This window comes from Populus nigra, chromosome 4 (genome assembly GCF_951802175.1).
Source record: "Populus nigra chromosome 4, ddPopNigr1.1, whole genome shotgun sequence".
Taxonomy (NCBI): Eukaryota; Viridiplantae; Streptophyta; class Magnoliopsida; order Malpighiales; family Salicaceae; genus Populus; species Populus nigra.
This window is the reverse complement of record NC_084855.1, coordinates 9793334-9813209: the sequence shown is the minus strand read 5'-3', so window position 1 is coordinate 9813209 and position 19876 is coordinate 9793334. Positions and strand designations below refer to the sequence as shown.

At 33.3% G+C, this 19876-nt stretch overlaps 3 protein-coding genes across 7 annotated transcripts; 1 reads left to right on the top strand and 2 right to left on the bottom strand.

Annotated features, from left to right (window-relative positions):
* Nucleotides 1-2: 2 nt before the first annotated feature.
* LOC133691216 (nucleobase-ascorbate transporter 3-like) lies at nt 3-4710 on the top strand. 2 transcript variants are annotated; one of them, XM_062111623.1, is made up of 15 exons: nt 3-112; nt 284-550; nt 993-1090; nt 1223-1399; nt 1535-1635; nt 1801-1876; nt 1962-2018; nt 2103-2287; nt 2401-2497; nt 2698-2784; nt 2906-2964; nt 3359-3450; nt 3538-3615; nt 3711-3871; nt 4085-4710. In XM_062111623.1, exons 2-15 carry the CDS (start codon nt 385-387, stop codon nt 4301-4303), a joined length of 1653 nt encoding a protein of 550 aa, XP_061967607.1. In that variant the 5' UTR covers nt 3-112; nt 284-384; the 3' UTR covers nt 4304-4710. The 2 variants fall into 2 exon arrangements, with proteins under 2 accessions (XP_061967607.1, XP_061967606.1); XM_062111622.1 differs by lacking the exon at nt 3-112 and having other exon boundaries at nt 197-550.
* A 2607-nt stretch (nt 4711-7317) lies between these two features.
* Nucleotides 7318-10690, bottom strand: LOC133692445 (probable disease resistance protein At4g33300). Its single transcript, XM_062113404.1, has 5 exons — nt 9875-10690; nt 9204-9604; nt 8729-9084; nt 8432-8637; nt 7318-8304 (listed from the first exon to the last, which is right to left on the bottom strand). Exons 1-5 carry the CDS (start codon nt 10587-10589, stop codon nt 7478-7480), a joined length of 2505 nt encoding a protein of 834 aa, XP_061969388.1. The 5' UTR covers nt 10590-10690; the 3' UTR covers nt 7318-7477.
* A 6104-nt stretch (nt 10691-16794) lies between these two features.
* Nucleotides 16795-18898, bottom strand: LOC133692005 (uncharacterized). Of its 4 annotated transcripts, none has more exons than XR_009841781.1 (3): nt 18402-18898; nt 17369-18321; nt 16795-17073 (listed from the first exon to the last, which is right to left on the bottom strand). XR_009841781.1 is itself a non-coding variant. In XM_062112646.1 (3 exons), the coding sequence occupies exons 2-3, from the start codon at nt 17746-17748 to the stop codon at nt 16931-16933; spliced, it is 387 nt and encodes a 128-aa protein (XP_061968630.1). In that variant the 5' UTR covers nt 17749-18321; nt 18402-18895; the 3' UTR covers nt 16795-16930. The 4 variants fall into 4 exon arrangements, 1 of the variants encoding a protein (XP_061968630.1); XR_009841780.1 differs by having other exon boundaries at nt 16795-17412; nt 17505-18321; XR_009841779.1 differs by having other exon boundaries at nt 16795-17758; nt 18183-18321.
* Between the last annotated feature and the right edge of the window lie 978 nt (nt 18899-19876).

Below are 19876 nucleotides of genomic sequence, written 5' to 3'. Positions count from 1 at the left end.
AATGGAGAGAAAGTCCCGCACGTACTTGCGCTGCCCATATGTTATCAAATTATTATTCATGTTATGGCTCTGCTCTGCACTTGTATGCTCATTGGAATACGACAACCTTAACGTGAGCCAAAGTTTCCCCTTTAAAAAAAAAAAAACGACTGCATATTAATTTATTTTCCGTTTTGCTTCTTGTTTTCTTTTCTTGGAAGATCACAGAAGGAACTTTCTTTCTTTTGTTTTTTAATCTCTCTCATGTTTTTGTCGGTGATTTATTGCTACTGAAATAATATAGAATTGAAAGAGCCTGAGCGTGAGCCTTTAAGTGATCGGTTGTTGGCACTCTGAACAAGAGAGAGTGAAGAGCAAGCGAGATTAAAAAAAAAAGGTAAAAAGATGGGAGAAACAGCTCATAACCACCAGCAGCCACCGCCACCACAAGCAGCGGCAGCACCACCACCACCACCTCCACCATCACTTGCTTTGTCAAGAGGTCCTACTTGGACTCCTGCTGAGCAACTCCAGCAGCTCCATTACTGCATCCACTCCAATCCCTCTTGGCGTTAGTTCTCTTTATCTGTTTGCCTTTTTGTGATTCATACATAGCCTTTTAGTTTAATTATTAGTATTATTTAAATTTAATCATTGAGCTCAGCAAAAAAGTACTTAGCATAGTCCCCCCTTTTATTTGTTGAAGTTTGATGTCTTCGTTGTATATTTCTGAAGTATAAAATATTCTAGTTTATCCATGCCACCATCTGTCCATTCATCTAATTTTAGCTGATCCTTGTACCTTTGGTCATGATTCTCTTTTAATTTTCTGAAGGTTTTAATTACTTTTATATCTAAGTCCTGGTGGTCGTCCTGTTATTAATAATATACATCGATTTAATTTAATAGATAATTATTAATCTGAATTATTTGTGAACTAAGCAAATATTTATCAATGAAATCAAGTATCTATTGCTTGTAACTAACCACAGTCGAGAAATTGAATTTCACAGCTGAGACATGTCTGCTGGCTTTCGAACACTATATTGTGATGCTTGGAACTACGGTCTTGATTGCACGTAATCTTGTGCCTCGAATGGGCGGGGACCCTGTACGTTTTATTTACCATCTGAATTTTATTGATGATTTATTAGATCGATTGGCAGTTGTTTGTCTTTTAGTGAACAGGGTTTTGGTGATTTATTGATGATTTACCATCTGGTTTTGGTGTTAACGTGAACAGGGTGATACTGCCCGTGTTATTCAAACATTGCTGTTTATGTCAGGAATCAATACACTGCTTCAAACAATTATTGGAACAAGGCTTCCGACGGTGATGGGTCCTTCGTATGCTTTTGTACTGCCAGTTTTATCAATCATGAGAGATTACAATAATGAAACCTTCTCGAATGAGCATGATGTATGAGTTATTGAGCTTGTTGAATTAGACTGTTGATTTCTTTCTCTCTCTTTTTTTAGTTTGAATCATGATTTATTCTAATATTTCCTTGATCACTATTTTTTTTTCCGGTTGCGATGATTTGGTCGATTGCAGAGATTTGTAGACACTATGAGAACGATACAAGGATCATTGATTGTTTCTTCCTTTGCCAACATCATTCTCGGGTTTAGCAAAGCATGGGGTAATTTGACAAGGTAACTTGATCATAATCTTGAGTTGGAATTCGTTCTAGTCATCTTTGCTTACCATTTTTTTGGCCTTTCAGCAGTAGCGGCTCGAGTTCTAGTGTAGAAACTCAGCAGGCTCTTTTTATTATATTGTTTTGTAATGTTTTTCCTTCTTTAATTCGACATTCTCAGGTTCTTTAGTCCCATTACTGTCGCGCCTGTGGTTTGTGTAGTGGGTCTTGGTCTGTTTATGAGGGGCTTTCCACTAGTAAGTTCATTTGTTGAAATGAAGAATATTGGTTGGTGAAAGTGATAGATTGATTATAATGACGACTTTTTTATGTCCTATAAAGCTTGCCAACTGTGTGGAAATTGGCCTGCCTATGCTGATTCTGCTAATAATTTGTCAGGTAATATGCCACCTTCAGAATATCAAGTTAATTACATGAAAAACCACTCCATATGGAGATCACAAAGCCTCATGTTTGCTGCAGTATTTGAAGTATCTACATCCCAGGGCCAACCCTGCAATTGAGAGGTTTGGTTTACTCGTCTGCGTTGGTATTATTTGGGCTTTTGCTGCTATCCTCACTGTTTCCGGTGCTTACAACAATGTGGGGCAGCAAACTAAACAGAGTTGCCGCACAGACCGATCGTATCTTATGTCATCTGCCTCATGGTATTAGTTTAGATTATTCATCTCTGTTGGTTAGATAGAGTTGATATTTTATCAGAAAAGGAGAAGTTAAACTACCTTGTTTATTGAAGATCATCTCTGTATTTTTTTTTTAGGGTCCAAGTCCCATACCCCTTTCAATGGGGGGCGCCTATATTCAGAGCAAGTCACGTCTTCGGGATGATTGGGGCAGCGCTTGTTTCATCTGCAGAGGTTCGTTCACCATTTCAGAAATACCTTTTTTGCCTTCCATTAATTCTGGATGCCCTTTGTGAGGTTTTAATTAACTTACAGGGCTTTCAATATGAATTTCCCAATTTCTTTACACTTCTTGATCTCTATTTCTTTGATGGGCGTGAGAAATTTCCTGTTTAAGTATTATTTTCCTAACCATTCCATCTCTTTTGATGTAGTCCACTGGAACCTTTTTTGCTGCAGCTCGGCTTGCGGGTGCTACACACCCTCCTGCTCATGTTCTTAGCCGAAGTATTGGTCTGCAGGTTAAGTCACTGAGAGCTGTGCCTCTCTCTCTCTCTCTCTCTCATATATAAATAGATAGATATAGATATATCCCTTTTGAAGTTAGTTATCAACACCTGATGGTTGATTTTTTTAATATAGGGTGTGAGCTTGTTGCTTGATGGAATTTTTGGTGCAGCTGTTGGTACCACTGCATCAGTGTAAGGGATTATGTTTTTTTAGCCTTCTGCTTGCTGCTTCTGATCTAAGCTTAGTTATTGATAATTTAGGTCCTGCTTCTGTCCTCGTTCAGATTACAAACTTCCTTCTTCTATAGTCTACTTGCCGTATTAATCTCATCTCAGATGCTGAACCTATGTTTTGCAAGGCTTTCTTCATTGGTGCTTTGATATTCGTGCTCTCTTTAGCCTAACTGCTTTAGAATTAGCTTTTCTTACATATTGCAGCTAACACTTGGGGAGATTGAGTTTTCTTAAAAAAAAAAAACGTCTTTTTCTCAGTAGAGTGGTGACTAGAAGGGGAAAACGCCACAGTTTGATGATCACTTTTAAAATGCAGAGGCCTGTTTCATTGACTGATCTAGTAATTTTTCAGTGAAAACGTTGGGCTTCTTGGACTCACACACGTAGGGAGCCGAAGAGTGGTGCAGATTTCAACTGCTTTCATGTTCTTTTTCTCCATCTTTGGTATGTCTTCAATTTATCATATTAAGTTACGTAAGAAATCGCACAGGGTCCTAATTCATGTTTATTCTGATACCTTGCATCTCCCAGGCAAATTTGGTGCCTTGTTTGCTTCTATTCCTCTGCCGATATTTGCTGCTATATACTGTGTTTTATTTGGGATTGTTGGTGAGTGATCTTATCTGTCTTGAAATTTTATTTCGTTGTAATCATATGTTATCTTTGATGAGAGGATTTTTTTTTCTCGGTATTCTTCTCTGCAGCTGCAATCGGTATTTCATTTATACAGTTTTCGAACAATAACTCCATGAGAAACCACTACGTTTTGGGTCTGGCTTTGTTCCTTGGGATATCGATACCACAATATTTTGTCAGCAACACCACTGGGGATGGACATGGACCAGTTAGAACAGATGGTGGATGGGTAAGTCACATAAAAACACTACAAGCCTTTTCCTTTCGGTCTCCTACGTTTTTTGGGCATTCTGTGTGTAATAAAGGGGAGTGGATACTACCAGCATGCAACAAGGAACATGTTTGTGGATGCTTTCAGACTTTATGAATGAGGGTAATTAGGATGAGCTTCATGAGTTCACTCACAGTGGCTGAATAACATGTATTCTTACTGATTTTGCAGTTTGATGACATATTGAACACACTTTTCTCATCCCCTCCAACGGTAGCAATGATTGTTGGGACATTGCTCGATAGCACACTGGAAGCAAGGCAGACTATCAATGACCGAGGAATTCCATGGTGGAAACCTTTCCAGAGCAGAAAGGGTGATGTTAGAACTGACGAGTTCTACAGTCTGCCCCTTAGGATAAATGAGTGGATGCCCACCAGATTTCTCTGAATAAACTTCGCTTCCTTGTATATTAGATATACCATAAGCAAATTCCGTGTTAGCATGCATGGTGAGGCGAGGCGAGGCCTTTAAGTTGTTGCAAAGAACTGTAAACATTACCCATCGAGGAGTAGTTTTCCTTTTCTCTTCGTTAATCTCGATACAACAAGGTTTTGTTTTAGTCTCAGGTTACTAGCCTAGACGAAGGAGCATTGTGAAATCTAGACGGATTGTCTGTGCAGTGTAGAAGCGAAATTTTCAGTGGATAAAAGGTCTTGCCACGAACTAAGAGAAGTGCTTGTAAACTATATTGAATTGTACCAGTACTGGTGAAGATGATCATTAATTTTGTTATTATCATCATCATCATAAAATTCTCTCATCCTTGGCCATGACTACAGGTGCCTTGTTGAGTATTTGACTGTTATTTCTCTTATTTCATTTTCAGAATGTTAACATCTCCTTTTTAGGCTTAGGCGTTTAATTGGAGCAGACTCTGTCTGCCATCTCCTCAGAGTAATACTCCCTCTGGTTCAAATCAACCCTTTTAATTTCAATAAAAAGGCAATCTGAGATTTTATCCTCTTCCTTTGATGAAAGTAATTCGAAAAAGCTTAGGTGGTGGAGGGCCGTGTGTCATTTTAGCCCTCCATTTTACTATCACATGCCAAAAAATGAAGAAAGAGGAATGTACGATGTTACTGGTTGAACTCAAAAAAAAATTATTAAAAAAGATTTCAATAAAAACTTTTTTTTAAAAAAAAATTAAGGATATAATTTATCAAGTTGACTCGGATTAATTTAAGTTAATATGTTAAATTTATAATCTGGATTATACACTCAACAAAGTCCATTAATTTTGTTTTTATTTATTTATGTAATAAAAAAAATATAAAAACTAATTCAATATCAAATAAATATTGAATGATAAAATTAAAAAAAAATCAATAAAAATTTAATATTAAATATTGAAATTAGAGGGAAAAAAAGTCATGCTGCATGTGAAAAAAAATGAAATTAATTATTCACTAAATATCAAAATGTATTATACAAATAGCAATTGGGAAAAGTTTTTTTAATAATATAGACTTAAGAGTTATTTATAATTTAATTTTTATAAGTCTTTGAAACTTTTAAACGATGATAATTAAATGATACTTTAAATAGTTTTTTGCTTATGCATTTCAAGTGGTGACTATATTAATTACTATATTATAACATTATTTTTGAAAAAAAATAATTATATTTTAACCATTTGAATATATCTTTCATTATTTATCTTATTGCACATGTTTTAGGTTGCGTATTGTTATAACTTTTTTAAAAAAGAAAACCAAAAATAAATCTTGATTAGAAATTCAAATATGTAATAAAATAAAATTTTATTTTAAACTCTTTTGTCCTTATTTTCTCTTATATGTCATTTTTTATATAAAAATGTCCATAAAATCATTAAAAAATAAAATTTAACTAATTTGGTTGACTCCATCAAACTCCAAACCAAACTCAATCTCTTTTTATTATTATTAATGTTTGGTTGACTCCATCAAACTCCTGAATGTAATTAGTTAACTCCAAAAACTATGATTTTCATTTTCTAAAACTAGCCAAATCAATGACTTTCTCTCTACTCCTGTTTTTAGGAAACTGAAATATAAAGAAAATATAGGGACTACAGAGAATGGGAAAGTATAAGGATGAAAAAAACTTTTTTCAAGAATATAATTGCCGTGTTTTTTCTCTTCATTGTACACTTTGATCCATTTTTGCTTACCCTGAATAAATTGATAAGTTTATCATCAAATTTGACATATAAAGTTATAATTGAGAAAAAGTTTGTGAATGAAATAAAAAATAATAAGTTATCATAAACTACTACAATATTTTTCATAGTAATTTTAGTATATTTTGTAATGTAATTGTGATATGTATTTGTTCCCGAATAGCCTAACATGAAAAAAAATTTTCTTTTAATTTATGTGTACAAAAAAAATTGAGGCTCGTGGGTAACATTTCTGAATTTTTTTTTTCTTTTTATGAACTGTATTACTTCTAATTTTTATTTTTTTTAGTTTAACGTGGATATCCAGGCCAGCTTGCGCGCATCTTGATTAATCTCACAGACCCTCAAGTTAACGATCATGTAAGCCTCCGGTGGCCATCATATGAGTAACCACAGGGCTCGAACCTAAAATCACAAAGGAAGCAAACCTTTTGGTCTCAAACTCTTACCACTGGGTCACCATTTATTTCATGCTTACTTGGAGTGTGGTAAATAATAGATATTATTTTTCAAAGTGTTTTTTGCTTGTAAATGTATTAAAATAATTTTTTTTATTTTTAAATATTTAATTTTTATATAAACACATTAAAAAAAATTAAAAATACTAAAAAATTAATTTAAAATAAAAAATTTTAATTTAATAAAAAAACAGTTGAAACGCAATCCAAAATGATATTATTTAAGCAGAAAAGAAAAGTGGCTGTGACTGTATCGTGGCTGCTGTCGATGACAGTTGTCAAGTATTTTGAAATTGTATTTATTTTTAATTTTCTTAAATTTAAATTTTAAATAGCAGCTTCCATCATCAGGTAAAGTTCTAGGAAGCTGCGTCGAAAGAAAGCAAAGATATCGGCCAAGTGGCTGTTTGACCATACAAGTGCTTTGATGGGGTCCACACGGCACTAAACCATTTATCTATCTATCTCTTCCCGCGTTTTCCACCTAAGCCAGTGGGACCCAGAGAGGGAGACAAGAGGGACCTACAGACAATTGTTTTTCGGTAATCCAATGATATGATCCTCCTAACGTGGAAAAGGTGCTCCATACATGGTGTCCACTTGTGCTCCCCAGCAACCAATCGCGAAAGGTTGCTGGGTGGCATGGGACCTAACTTTTCTTTTTCTTTTTCTTTTTCTTTTTCTGGGCCTCCACCAGTCCTTGATTGCCGATGGATTGAAGAATGGTAAACGCTTTTCCAACAAGGAAGCAGTGCTCAATGTGCAGAGCTTTCAAAACCAAATCATGAACAGATGATTTCACCATAAGAAAATAAAAGTAATGAACAAGGATGCATGGGGGCATTTTGCAACTAGGCAGGAAAGAACCCCAACGACCAAAAGCTATGATTGATTTATACTTGAAAGAAAGAACTATACACATAATGCATGACTTGGAATTGATTAATAATCATCAAGCCAGTCCAGACTGTAGCATTTTTCTGCAACTTGGACGTCAAGATTCACTTTCTTCATCTCCTTCCACAACCAAGAAACATCTTCTTCGCAGATTACTTTACGCAGAGACTCCAATGATGCAACAGAATTTGGCAGCTTCACTAGCGAGCACTCTCTCATGTCAATCTTCTCTAACCTCGACAGCTTACCAATCCACTCAGGAAGACCTTTCAGATTGACACATTGCGAGATGTCTAAGAACTTCAACCAAATTAGGTCACATACACATGGTGGAAGCATTTTCAGTGTTGGACAAGCATACAACCTTAGAATTTGTAGAGATTTTAAGTTGCCCAGATTGGGAGGTAATTTCTCTAGGTTGTGGCAATTGGTGATGCTCAGACTCTGGAGCGAGTGAATCCTACAAATGCTGGAAGGCAACTGGATTAAATCTTCACAGTGATCGATTGTAAGCTCTGAGAGAGATGGGAAGATGTGGGATAAGTCTATGACAGACTCGTCAAGGCTCTTGTTTATCTTGCACAGGATTAGAGATATTTTTCGCAATTTTTTCAAGGGGACGGTAGATTCAGATAATCTAACGATGGATACTTTCTCGAGCCAAAGGCTCCTCAAATTAGCTAAACTTGAAAAAATGGAGAAGTTGCCAATGGTTGCATTGGTTGTACTGTAATTTATCATGACCAATGCCCTGAGCTTTGGCATGTCATCGATGAAGGGAGGCAAGAAGAAGTCATTTGCCGAGAAGTTCAGGATGAGCACTTCAGCCTTGGGAAAATCCATGCGGAACCAATCCATTTCTTTCATTTCACCTATTTAACAGAATCAAGATAGAAGTAAGCATTGGAAACATGAAACTATAACCACAATCTCAATTAAGGTTGCATCGGTTAACCACCTTACATAAAGCAAAGCAACCCAGAAAAGTAATGGAGATACCTGTATGGATCGAAACAATTTGAGCATTGAATGGCCGGTCCGCATTTCTCTCCCATTCTTTTGGAAGCTGTGCTTCTCTTCTTGGCATAAGTAACCGCTTGCGCTCATTTATGTCTCCACAACTGCTCAAATGAATAGCAAGGTCCCGCAACACATCATGTTGCATAATACAAATCTCATAGTAACTGCTATACAAATCCCCAGCTCTGCATATTAACCGATCAAGGTGTTTAGAAAGAAGGATCATCCCTTCTAAAATGATAGATCAATTTTAGGAACCTGGCTTTATGAACATACCGTGCATCCTTAACCAGAGTGAGAAGATTCTTATCCGAAAGCTCAACAAGGATGGCAAATGCTTCTTCCGGGTCGATATCATGAATCTCAACCCACATGTTGATGAGAACATCAAGAGGGATCTTCTTGTCTTCGGGGAAGGATCCCAGATCCAAGAAACATTCCCTGACGTTTTTAGACAAGAACTGGGTACTAATTGCCATCCTATCAAGCAACTTGCTTTCATGAGACTCGCAAATAGGTTCCCCTCTTGAAAGCCTCTTCCTCGCACTTTCCCAGTACATTTCAGGTTGGTCCCTTAACGAAGCTCCAATCACTTTGAGAGCCAAGGGCAGGCCTTTACACTCATCGACAATCTAGCAAATAAATTTTCATTAGTATTGGCAAAGAAAGTAACCGACTGCTCAATTTCAAGATCCGTCTTTCAATCTAAACCTTGTATTGTATCTAATGGAGACAGTGAATTGAATATTACCTGCTTGACCAAATTTGAATCAGCAGCAGGAGGAATAGATGTCTTTCCAAAAGCAGAGTGGCAGAACAATGAGATTGCTTCTTCTCTCCTCAATAATTCTACGTTGTAAGTAGCATTACAAACTTTCTGGAATTTGAAACGAGAAACCACTAGAGTTTTGCATCCAGCTACTTTAAAAACGAGCTGCTCAAGCACCGGGAGCGACCACACATCATCAAGAACAATCAACATTGGGGCTCCGATTCTCCATTCAAATTGCAAATTCCATTTTGGGACCAAATCATAGCCCATACCACCCATTCCATCATTCCCTGTAATAAATCCCCAGATTTTCGCCTTCAGGTTCTCCACATTCGGAGACTGTGATACTGTCAAGAACAAAATCCTGTTCTCGAAGTGACCTGAAAGAAATCAAGATCAACAAAGTCAACTAAAACCCCTCTTGTCTAAATATAAAAGAATGATCATATGCAAATCACCAATTCCTGCAGCCAGTAGCAAAAGAAACTAAAACAAGGAAGTAAAAACAAAGAAAAGGTATCCTTTCTGTGAAGTCTGTGTTTCCTTTTACCTCTATACAGGTCGAATCAAGCAGATGACGGAAAGAAAGAAAAAGAAAAATATATAAATAAAACAGTAAAGCAAAGAGAGATTCTTTAATTAAAACTTACATCTAACTTGATCATCTATACAGATTTCATTAGCCAAAGTAGTTTTTCCAGACCCACCAATCCCACAAATCCCAACAACATTTAAATTCTCCCTCTCGATGACCATTTCTTTCACCTTCCTCTTCCCTTCTTCAATACCTAACCCCGAATAAAAATTATTCCCAAAACTACCCTCCCACTTCATCTCTTCCTCCTCCAATCTCTTCACCGCTTCCTCTATCCAGCCACCACCACCACCACCACCACCTCCCACCCCGATCTTCAAATTCCCTATACTCTCCTCTAACTTCTTGGCTGACCACTCCAACTTATCAAACCTCTCTGTTGTTTCAAACCTCATGTGATGCACGTCAGCTAATAAATGAACCTGTAAAGGTCCATTGATAAACATGTATATTTTCTTTTCCATCTTTTCCATCTTTCTTGCTAACTGGAGGTTTTTGTAGACGTTCCAGCGGTTTGATTTGAGGACTTTCTTGGAGAGCTCGAGGCCTTCATGGAGCGTGCGAGAGAGATGGTCGAGTTGGAATTGGCGGTTCGAAGGGAGTTCAACACCGGATAATTTGATTTCTTGAATCATAGGGATGAGTTCGTTTATGCCTGCCATTAAAGATTCTGCACTTGATTTGCATAGGCTGGCTTTTTTTGATATTGCTAATAGCTGTTTGAGGAGTTCGGTGGCTATCTCCCCTAAAAAGAGGTCTGTGACCACCATGGCCACTGGTTGTAGTTGTGGTTGCGCTGGGAGAACTGAGAAGTTTGTTTATGTGAAAAGAACTGGGTCAGTGCAAGGCAGCCAGATTATTATTACGTGCGATTTACTGCTTGAGAATACAGGAGAGGAGATAGTGTTTTTTAAAACATTTTTTATTTTAAAATATTTTAAAATATTTTTTTTCTTTTTTAAATTTATTTTTAATATAGTATATCAAAAAAAAATTAAAACTAGAAATTTCAATACCAAATACCATATCTTAAGAGTGATCTTGAGCTTTTCTCCAAAAAAAAAAAAGAATGTTAAAAAAAACATATTTCTTAAAAATAAAATATTTAACATAAAAGTATTGTAAAAATTAAGAGCAGGTTTTTTTACTAAAAAATCTAATTTTTAATTTATTTTTACTTATAAATACTTTTATGACATCAAAAAATCAATTTATCAACTCAAAAATTTTAAAAAAATAAATAGAGGAGAAAATTCTTTCTCTATCTTGATCTATTTATCCAAACAAGATAAATGTTTAAAAAAACTTTAATGAGATTTCTCTCACAAAATAAAACTTGTTGACTCCAAGATTGGTATTTTTTTGTTATCAAAATATGGTCATCCAATAATTTTCTTCTTTCTTCATTGTTAATCGGCAACTTTTTCTCTCTTTTCTTGAACTCAAAAATTAAAATATAAATAAAATAAAATATTAGACAAAATTGTATAATTTTCATAATAAAAGGATCTAAAAATAATTTGGACAAAATATTTAGGATAAAAGGTGCTGGAAACAATATTTGTTTTTTTAAAAAAAGCATATATTTCAGCAAACTTTTAATTTGGTCCTTTTATTTTTATTTTTCTCAAACAACAAAACTGAATTTTTTTTATAAAATTAAGAACCAACCCAAAGTCATGATATTTTTTATAAGACAACAACTACTTCAAAAAAAACAATATAAAACAAATCATCAAACTGAATTATTAATCAATGTAATATAAAAGGATGAAACTAAAAAAACAGACTTGAAGGTTGGACTAAAAAAATAAAGAACCAAAAAATTTTTTATTTTTAAATAAAGGGCTTTCATTACACCTTATTTTTAATTTTGGTGCTCTCATTTTATATTTTTTTGCAAACAAATAAATCAAACAAAATAAAAAACAACTCAATGCTAGTATATTTTTTGAGATCACAAAAACTTAATAAAAATAAAACAAAACAAATCATCAAGTACAATTACTAATTAATTAATATAATATTGAATGATAATATTTTTTAAAAAAAATTCAATAACCAAAATATAAAAAAAAAAATTAATGACTAAAACAACATAAACACCATGTGAGTTCATAATATTTTTTATTTTTTTGAATTATAATAATGTAGTGGAAAGTACTCTACGCTATTATGTAGTTTCTGTACTTGTTAGGTTTTTCAATAAATAAAAACTAATAATAACCGAATAGCAAAGTTTCCTAACAAATGCTGTAAAAATCTAATTGAGTTCCATCATTGTTTTCTGTTAGATGTGGATACTTGTCTAAAATATAGAATTTTTTACATGAAATAATTAATTTCTTTTTTTTCTAAAGGTTTTTCTATTTCCTTTTTTCATTTTCAATCTAATATTTTTTTTTCAGAATTGTTAGGAATTTTCAATTTTTCTTGTTTTTTTCCTTATATTTCCCCTTTTATAATTGTTTATTATTTTCTTTTATTTAAAAAAAAATAGCACAAAATTCTATACTTTTTACACTTGTCAATATTTAACAGGAAAATTAATAGAATGGAAAATTTCTCTCCCACATGGAAAATTCTATACTTTTTACACATGTCAATATTATTTTCTTTTATTATTTTCTTTAAATTTTAAAATGTAAGAGGGAAAGTTCAATCTAGAATAAATCTTAGAATGTTTTTCGTGATTTTTCCTTAATGTTGTCACGAGGAGGGACAATATTAAAAAACATTGTTGGGAATCTTAAGAAAATGAACATGTTTTATTCCTTAATTTTCTAGGTTCAACCTTTAAAACCAGAATTAAGAGAAATTTATCAAATTCCTCGTAATGAACAAGATGGTCCAAGAAACTCAATATTGCCGAACAGACAAAGGAAATTTTATTTAGTAAGGGGATTTAATCAATCTTTAATAATGGACTTTTTATAGTGATTCGTTCTAGTGTGCACTAGATAATTGAATAGCGCGATATCGGGATTTAAATTAAATTTTTTTAACATTAAACAAATATTTAAACATTCTTAACATATTTTTAAACAACAAGTAAAATATTAATCACTAACTTTAAATTTGATCCATACATCGATCTAACAAAATTACACGTAAATAAATACTAAAAATAGATCTTAACACTATCTAAAGACTAAGTTGTAAAATTAAAAAATAGACGTAAACAAACATATTTAATCATGCGCAACGAGAAGTCCTTTAATTTTTCTTACTTAATCAAATAACACAAATATTTTTATAAGAAGAGTAATAATCTAAATTCTATTGAAATTAAATAATTTTTTTTAGTAAAAGTCTTATTTTTCTTATTTATATATTTAATTTAAAATATATATATAACATTTTTTCTATTTGTTTTTTTAATAAAAAACAAAAGGCATCTAGAATACATATAAAAAAATCAAAATAATCTAAAATAAGGATAAAAAGATTTTTGTCTCGTTATTGTGCCTTTTTTATACAAAAAAGCTTTCGCCATAACATCTTTCCCTTAGACAAAATTGTCTCATCATTCCAAAAACAAGAATCAATTCAAAGAAAATATCATTTTTTTATATATATATAAAAAAATTCATCAAAACATCTTTTTCTTAGAGAACATTCTCTCATCATTCCAAAAACAAGTTTCAATTCAAAGAAAATATCACCCTAATATTTTTCATTCGAGTGTATAAAAAAAACATGATAACACTACAATACTTGAATGTTATTACAAGGAATAATTTGAAAATGGCATTAAACCTGACTTAGAAAATATCACTAAACCTGACTTAGTTGGTCATTCTTAAAACTTCATGACCTAAATCCTTACATAGATTAGATTTTAAATTAAATTATGAAGAAGTTGGTCTCATACGACCAAATTGACTTGAAAGGTCTAAAGATAACCTAAAATATTAGAAACAACATAACTTGATTTCAAAACAAAAAATCAAGACACCATCCTTTTTCTCTCTCTCTTAATATTGAGGTGGAGACATGTCTGTTCTATTAGGATTAACTTGTCAAACTAAGATTCTAAACCTGACCGGATTCAGTAAGTTTATTTTTAAAAAATATTTTTATTTAATTATATAAGAAGAAAAATTAGTGACTTTGCAAAGAACCCAAATAAAATAATCTTTTTTTTTATTGTGATGAGTTGTAAAAATGAAATGAAATTCAACAAAATTAATCTAATTAAGAATTTAAAAGTAATTATATATATATATATAATTTCAAATTATTTAATTTATAAGAAATTAAATAAAAAGAAAAAAGAAAAAAACAACCTAGAAGCCTGAGCCTATGCGGCCTAGTGCGCATGGGTCTTTAAAAATAAACCCAAATATATGGGCTTGCTAGTCAAAGCTTGGGTATGTGGGTTATTAATTTTCTTTTCCTTTTTAAAACAGGTGAACGATGCGTTACCTGCTACCTATGATCCAACACATAGGTGACTGAAAATTAGGTTATGCTATTTTTTTAATCCAAAACCTGATTTCTAACATATTTTTATATAAAAACACCTAAAACAAATACTCTTACAACCTCAAGAAACTAATCTCTCAAATTTAAAAAAAACCCTCTATTGTTTATTTAAAAATACAAAATCAATCCCATAAAAACCTTCTCTCAACCCCGATCTACTTTTTAGACGATACAAAAACTCAAAAACACTTTAATAGCACTTATCTCATAAAAAGAAACATTTTAATACTAAGTTTGACCATTTTTATGCATAGAATCAGAACAACCAACTCTTTCTATCTTATTCGTTATGGTCCAATGACTTTCTTTTTAATTTAGAGACTAAAATAAAAATTAAATGAAGTTCTGGATCAAATCGTATAATTTCAAACTAAAAAGACCAAAATTTATTTTGGAAAGAATCTTGAGCTTAAAAGCACCGACATAATAATTTTTTTTAAGAAAGGGATGTCATTTCACCAAGTTTTTAATTTTGGTCTTTTCGTTTTTAATTTTTTTCAAACAATAAAATTAAATTCTTTTTTGTAAAATAAATATCCAACCTAATATCAGAATATTTTTTTAAGAATGCAATAACCTGAAGGAAAACAATACAAACCAAATTATAAATTCGAATCACCAATCAATGCAATGTGGAAGGATAAATTTAAAAAAAAAATTAATGAAAAAAAAGAGAAGAAATTAAGGACCCAAAAAATAGATCTATCATATTTTAAAATAAAGAGTTGTCATTTTAATTACCACACTTTCAATTTTGGTCCCCTCATTTATAACTCTTCACAAATAATCAAATCAAATTATTATTGGCAAAATGAAAATCAACTCAATACCGAGATTTTTTTAAGATCATGAAAAATTTTAAAAAAAACACAAAATAAACCATGAAATCTAATTTGAAATTAACAAAATATAAAATGATCAAATTGAGAAAAAAATGATTGAAAAAATATTGAAAGATAAAAAAAGATATCATTGTGTGAATAAACAATGATTTTTCTTATAATGCACAGTAAAACAATGAGTGGTTTTAGTTTTAGTTTTAGTCTTTTAATTTTAATCAAAGTTATGTTATATAGTTGATACATTCTTTCTTTATCTAGTACAAAATTTATTTCATCTTAAAGACCGAGTCGTCATAATAGGGTGTGCTTGAAATTATAACTGAAAGTTTTCAAATTTATACGATGTTCCGTTGAAGTGAAATTTTATTTTTCCTTCATGGACGTAGGTATAAATAAATCATATAATATGTTATGTGTATGATTGCAATTGTTTTTTTTTATGTTAATTGTTGTTAAATAATAATATAAATCATATTTGAAGTTTCACCTAATAAGTTAAGTTTTTGTGATGAATTGTTTATTTGACATGGTATTAGAGATTTCATAACCAAGTAGTTATAAGTTTGAATTTTATTATTTTATTTATTTAATAAAAATTAAATACAAATTAGTTTCGGTTGTTCTATACAAGTTTTTAAAGTAATGATTTTCTTTATCAAACTACGTGATCCTAACAAGAAAAGACACGTAAGCGAGATGGACTCGTTCATTCATTCCAACAAGAAGACGATTGGTTTTAGGATAGAAATGAAAGGCAAAAAAAAGTATCATCATCAAATTAATTGACAAGTGCAAGATACGTGGTATTGTTCAAATAATCCAGTCCACGTGAAAGGCTTTTTGACTCAGAAAACGATTGCTGTGCCCTCGTCAACTTGAGATGCCTTAATCTCTCAATTATGGGGCCAGAGACTACAAAAGAACCATTACTAGCAGTTACCAGTCAAGGCTGGAGGATCCATGACTAGATTGAGAGCATTGAGCGCCGCTTGGGATCGGAGACTTTGAGTGCATGCATTCTGAACCAGAGCAAGGATTTTCACACTGGCTCCGGCAAGTCATTGCATCACCACGTTGAGCTTTCTCGTTTGGATACAATTTACAGTCAATGAATCAATCAATGCCTTGATATTTGGAGAGGGCAGAGGGCACAAATAAGGTAGTAAATCGGTGTGGTTGACATTGTAAAATTCTCATGGCAACATGTACAAGCAAATTTAGATTGAAGGTTGTTTGGAATTATGTTCTAAATGAAATATTTAAAAAACTTAAATTTTTTTATGTTTTATAATATTTTAATATATTGATATTAAAACTTATTTTAAAAAAATAACTATTATCGTATTCTCATACTGATACGATAATCTCGTACTCTTTTATTAATCATTAACTACGATGCAGACAGCCATTTAGGTGGGAACATTGTGTCTGGCATATATGATAAAAGCCACGTTCGGTGAAAAAGAAAACCGAGTGAAATTCAAGTTGACTTCGCAAGCATGTATAAACTTGGTGATTGACTCTCATAATTAACTCTTCGGGAAAGTTAATGCTATTTCATTCGTGATGGTTAGCCCTAACCAATGAATCCAACATGATACTAACCAATTGGTGGTGGTTAATATTTAAGAAACTCGTCGAGCGATTTCAACGAACTTCATTCTACATGCTCGAAATACATTGATTTCTAAGACAGTCATACAGTATTACAAACACTCCATTCCTTGTTTTCCAATCAAGCAATTGAACTTTTCTTTTGATCCATGGTGGTTCATTTGGACTCAACCAAAGAGCATAACCACTAATCTTGTGCTTAAAGTCGTGTAACTCCGATTTTTCTTGTTATCCCACCACCCAAGCAGACTGCTGAAAAGCGCTTTCCATAAGCAAAGGTGGGTTTTGTCCTTTCCCATGCCAATTTCAGCTGAATTTGTTATAAAGAAATTTAAAGAAATAAGCATGGGAGTAGTGAACAAAATATAAAAAAACAATAAACCAATGCTAAATCAATCACTGCTATCAATCATATAAAAAACCATGGCCCAATCAAACAGTATGACTTTCTTTGCCTGCCAGTAAACAGCATTCTTGATCCCCACACACCCAGGCAGTCATATCTAGCAACTTTATGATGAGCTAATAATAGATTCCAAGATTTTAAGCGACAGCCACCTGAACATGCCAAAGATTTGGAAGTCCTATATTGAGAAACAACCCACCTAAACCATCTCTTATGTTAATTGAACCATGAGCCATTCATAACCTACAACACAGCGTATTGTCCAGGAGCCAGGTGAACGAGAGATGGGCACTTAATTGAAAATAAACTTCAACAGGTAAAAGAAAAACGGATACCTCCTGAATGTGGCTCCATGGATTTTTGGCAGGCACCTGATTCTGGTTCCTTAAATTTTTGGCAGGTCCCTGAATCTGATTCCTCAGGGAGGGTTTCGACAGGCTTCAACTCTGATTCCTCAGGGAGGGTTTCAACAGGCTTCCAACTCTGATTCCTCCTGATTTTGGCAGGTTTCAAACTTTGACCACTCAGGGCTTTGGCAGCCTGGCCGATGATCATGTTGTGCAATGCAATGCAATCCATTCGCAATTATCTATAGAAACAAACTAAATCATTCTACACGCACACATGTAGGAATGAGTGAGCAAGTGCACACGTGTGTGACCGTGTTTGCTTGTGTCTATGTGGACTTATCAATGTGTTCAGAATAGAAAACCCATTGGTATGGTTCAGAAACATACAAACGTTTCAAATAATGGCTAATAAAATCAATTCAGTATTAGCGAACAAGAGAGCACAGAGTATCTCAAACTAATTCTTTGAGAAGCAATCAGAAACATATCAATCTTCCAGCAATGATAATCATCATTAAAAAAAAAAATCATGGTAAATCATTAATAACTAGCTGCCTCTAGCCTCTATTTCTATAAGAAAGCGTAAATCATTAATAATTCCACGCAGTTTTCGAAAATTTAAATGACATATCCAAGCAAACTATTATAATTCAAATGGGGAACCTTATAACTGGACTTTGGATTTCCATTGCTAGAAACCTTGAAGTAAGACTCCAAATGGCCCGAGACATATATGTGATCATTTGGCTTTAGATGTTCAAAGCACAATTTCGCCATACCGTCCCACGTTTCCACTTGAATCCTGTTCAAATAAACCTAAAACTCTTAGTCGCAGAGACGCAAAAATTTGCATAACTAGTAACGAGCCTTTTTTAAGCTGACCTGAACCAGCGATTTGAATCATGTGGATTTCTTGCATAGAGCAGACAAAGTCACCGCCCATATTTCTGAGAATTATCGGGTACCGATCCACGGTACTGATAAAACTAACCAAATTCGGTGTACGGTAGACGCCCAAATTCGGTGTCCATTCTACGGTAGAAGGCCGCTGGCTTAAGAGAGTGTGTCCATAAACTGCGCTGCCATCGGTTTCTTCGAATTCGTCTTCATCTGTAGAGAAATTCGAGAAACTAGGGGGGCAGGTTCCTGTTAAGAATCCGATACGGCACGGCTTAATCATGCATTCGAAGTGATACGACACGGCTTAACCATGCATTCAGAGTGTGGTTAGAGGTATTAGGTGATGTATTGTTGCTAGATGGGGGTTTTTTTGGCGGTGAATAGAGGATTTTCTGGCGGGGCTTAGAGGGAGGAGAGTCTAATTTGAGGGGGAAGAGGGCGGGCTAGGGTTTAGGGCCTTTGGAGGTTTGGGGTTAAAGGCCGGTTGCTGAAGGCCTAAATTTAGCGAGAACTGATGGGCAATTATAGGCCTGCACGAGACCGTAATCTAAGTTGCTTACGGTTAAACCCAGTTCTGTTGTTCTTTCCTCCTTTTCTTTTTTTTCTTTGTTTTATTTATTTATTTTTTTATGTCTACGGAAAATATTTTGAAAATAGATTTCATTAAACCTAAACTGAGAGTTATAGTTAATTATATATTTCAAACCTAACTTTGAAATTTTAACTGCCAAAACCATTTACACGGAGAATAACAGTCAAACCTGAAGCACGTTTTACAGTTAATATATTTTGATGCTAATATAATAATTTTCTTGCAGAAAAAATAATACTTTTATATTTTTTTTAACACGCAAGGTACGAATATCTCGTTTTCTTGAAAAAATATTTAAATTTTCTATGAATGTAAATCATATGTTAACCCACACAGTTGACATTCCCAGTCAACTTATGGATGCAACTTTTGCAAGATAAGAGAAGGAGTCAGAGTAGTCTAGGTCTCCTGTTGCTTAAATCTTTAGCAATAAGCCTAACTTCGTATTTTTCTGTGGTTCATCTTATTTAAATTTCTTTCTACGATCCATTTACATCCAATAGTTTTATAACCTAATAGTAAATCTACTACCTTTTAACTCGATCTCATCTTTTCCAGTCTCCTTTCAAAGAATAGTCCTGGGTGAAGATAAGGATTCTTGTAAAAAGACATAAAAAATAAATCCCTAACCACGTTAATTACGGCTGAACCATCTTGAGATATTCTGTCATACCCGACCTCAGATCATGTAATTGAAATAACTCAATAAAAAATTAAAGAGAATTATAAAGCCCTTTTCCCTATGAAAAAAATCGTGTTAACATTTCAAACTCGTGACCCGAGTCATTAGACTCGAAATACCAAATCTAGAAAAAACATTGAATTTCAATTCTCAATTAATCATATACTAAAGGATAAAATTGAA

Coding starts and splice junctions, on each gene's coding strand:
- LOC133691216 (XM_062111623.1), top strand. CDS start 385: ATGGGAGAAACAGCTCATAACCACCAGCAGCCACCGCCACCACAAGCA. Junction 2,498..2,697: donor CGCTTGTTTCATCTGCAGAG/GTTCGTTCACCA, acceptor CTTTTGATGTAG/TCCACTGGAACCTTTTTTGC. Junction 2,965..3,358: donor GTTGGTACCACTGCATCAGT/GTAAGGGATTAT, acceptor GTAATTTTTCAG/TGAAAACGTTGGGCTTCTTG.
- LOC133692445 (XM_062113404.1), bottom strand. CDS start 10,589: ATGGTGGTCACAGACCTCTTTTTAGGGGAGATAGCCACCGAACTCCTC. Junction 9,605..9,874: donor TATAGATGATCAAGTTAGAT/GTAAGTTTTAAT, acceptor GATTTCTTTCAG/GTCACTTCGAGAACAGGATT. Junction 8,305..8,431: donor AATTGTTTCGATCCATACAG/GTATCTCCATTA, acceptor TCTGTTAAATAG/GTGAAATGAAAGAAATGGAT.
- LOC133692005 (XM_062112646.1), bottom strand. CDS start 17,748: ATGGATTGCATTGCATTGCACAACATGATCATCGGCCAGGCTGCCAAA. Junction 17,074..17,504: donor CATGGAGCCACATTCAGGAG/GTATCCGTTTTT, acceptor TAACAAATTCAG/CTGAAATTGGCATGGGAAAG.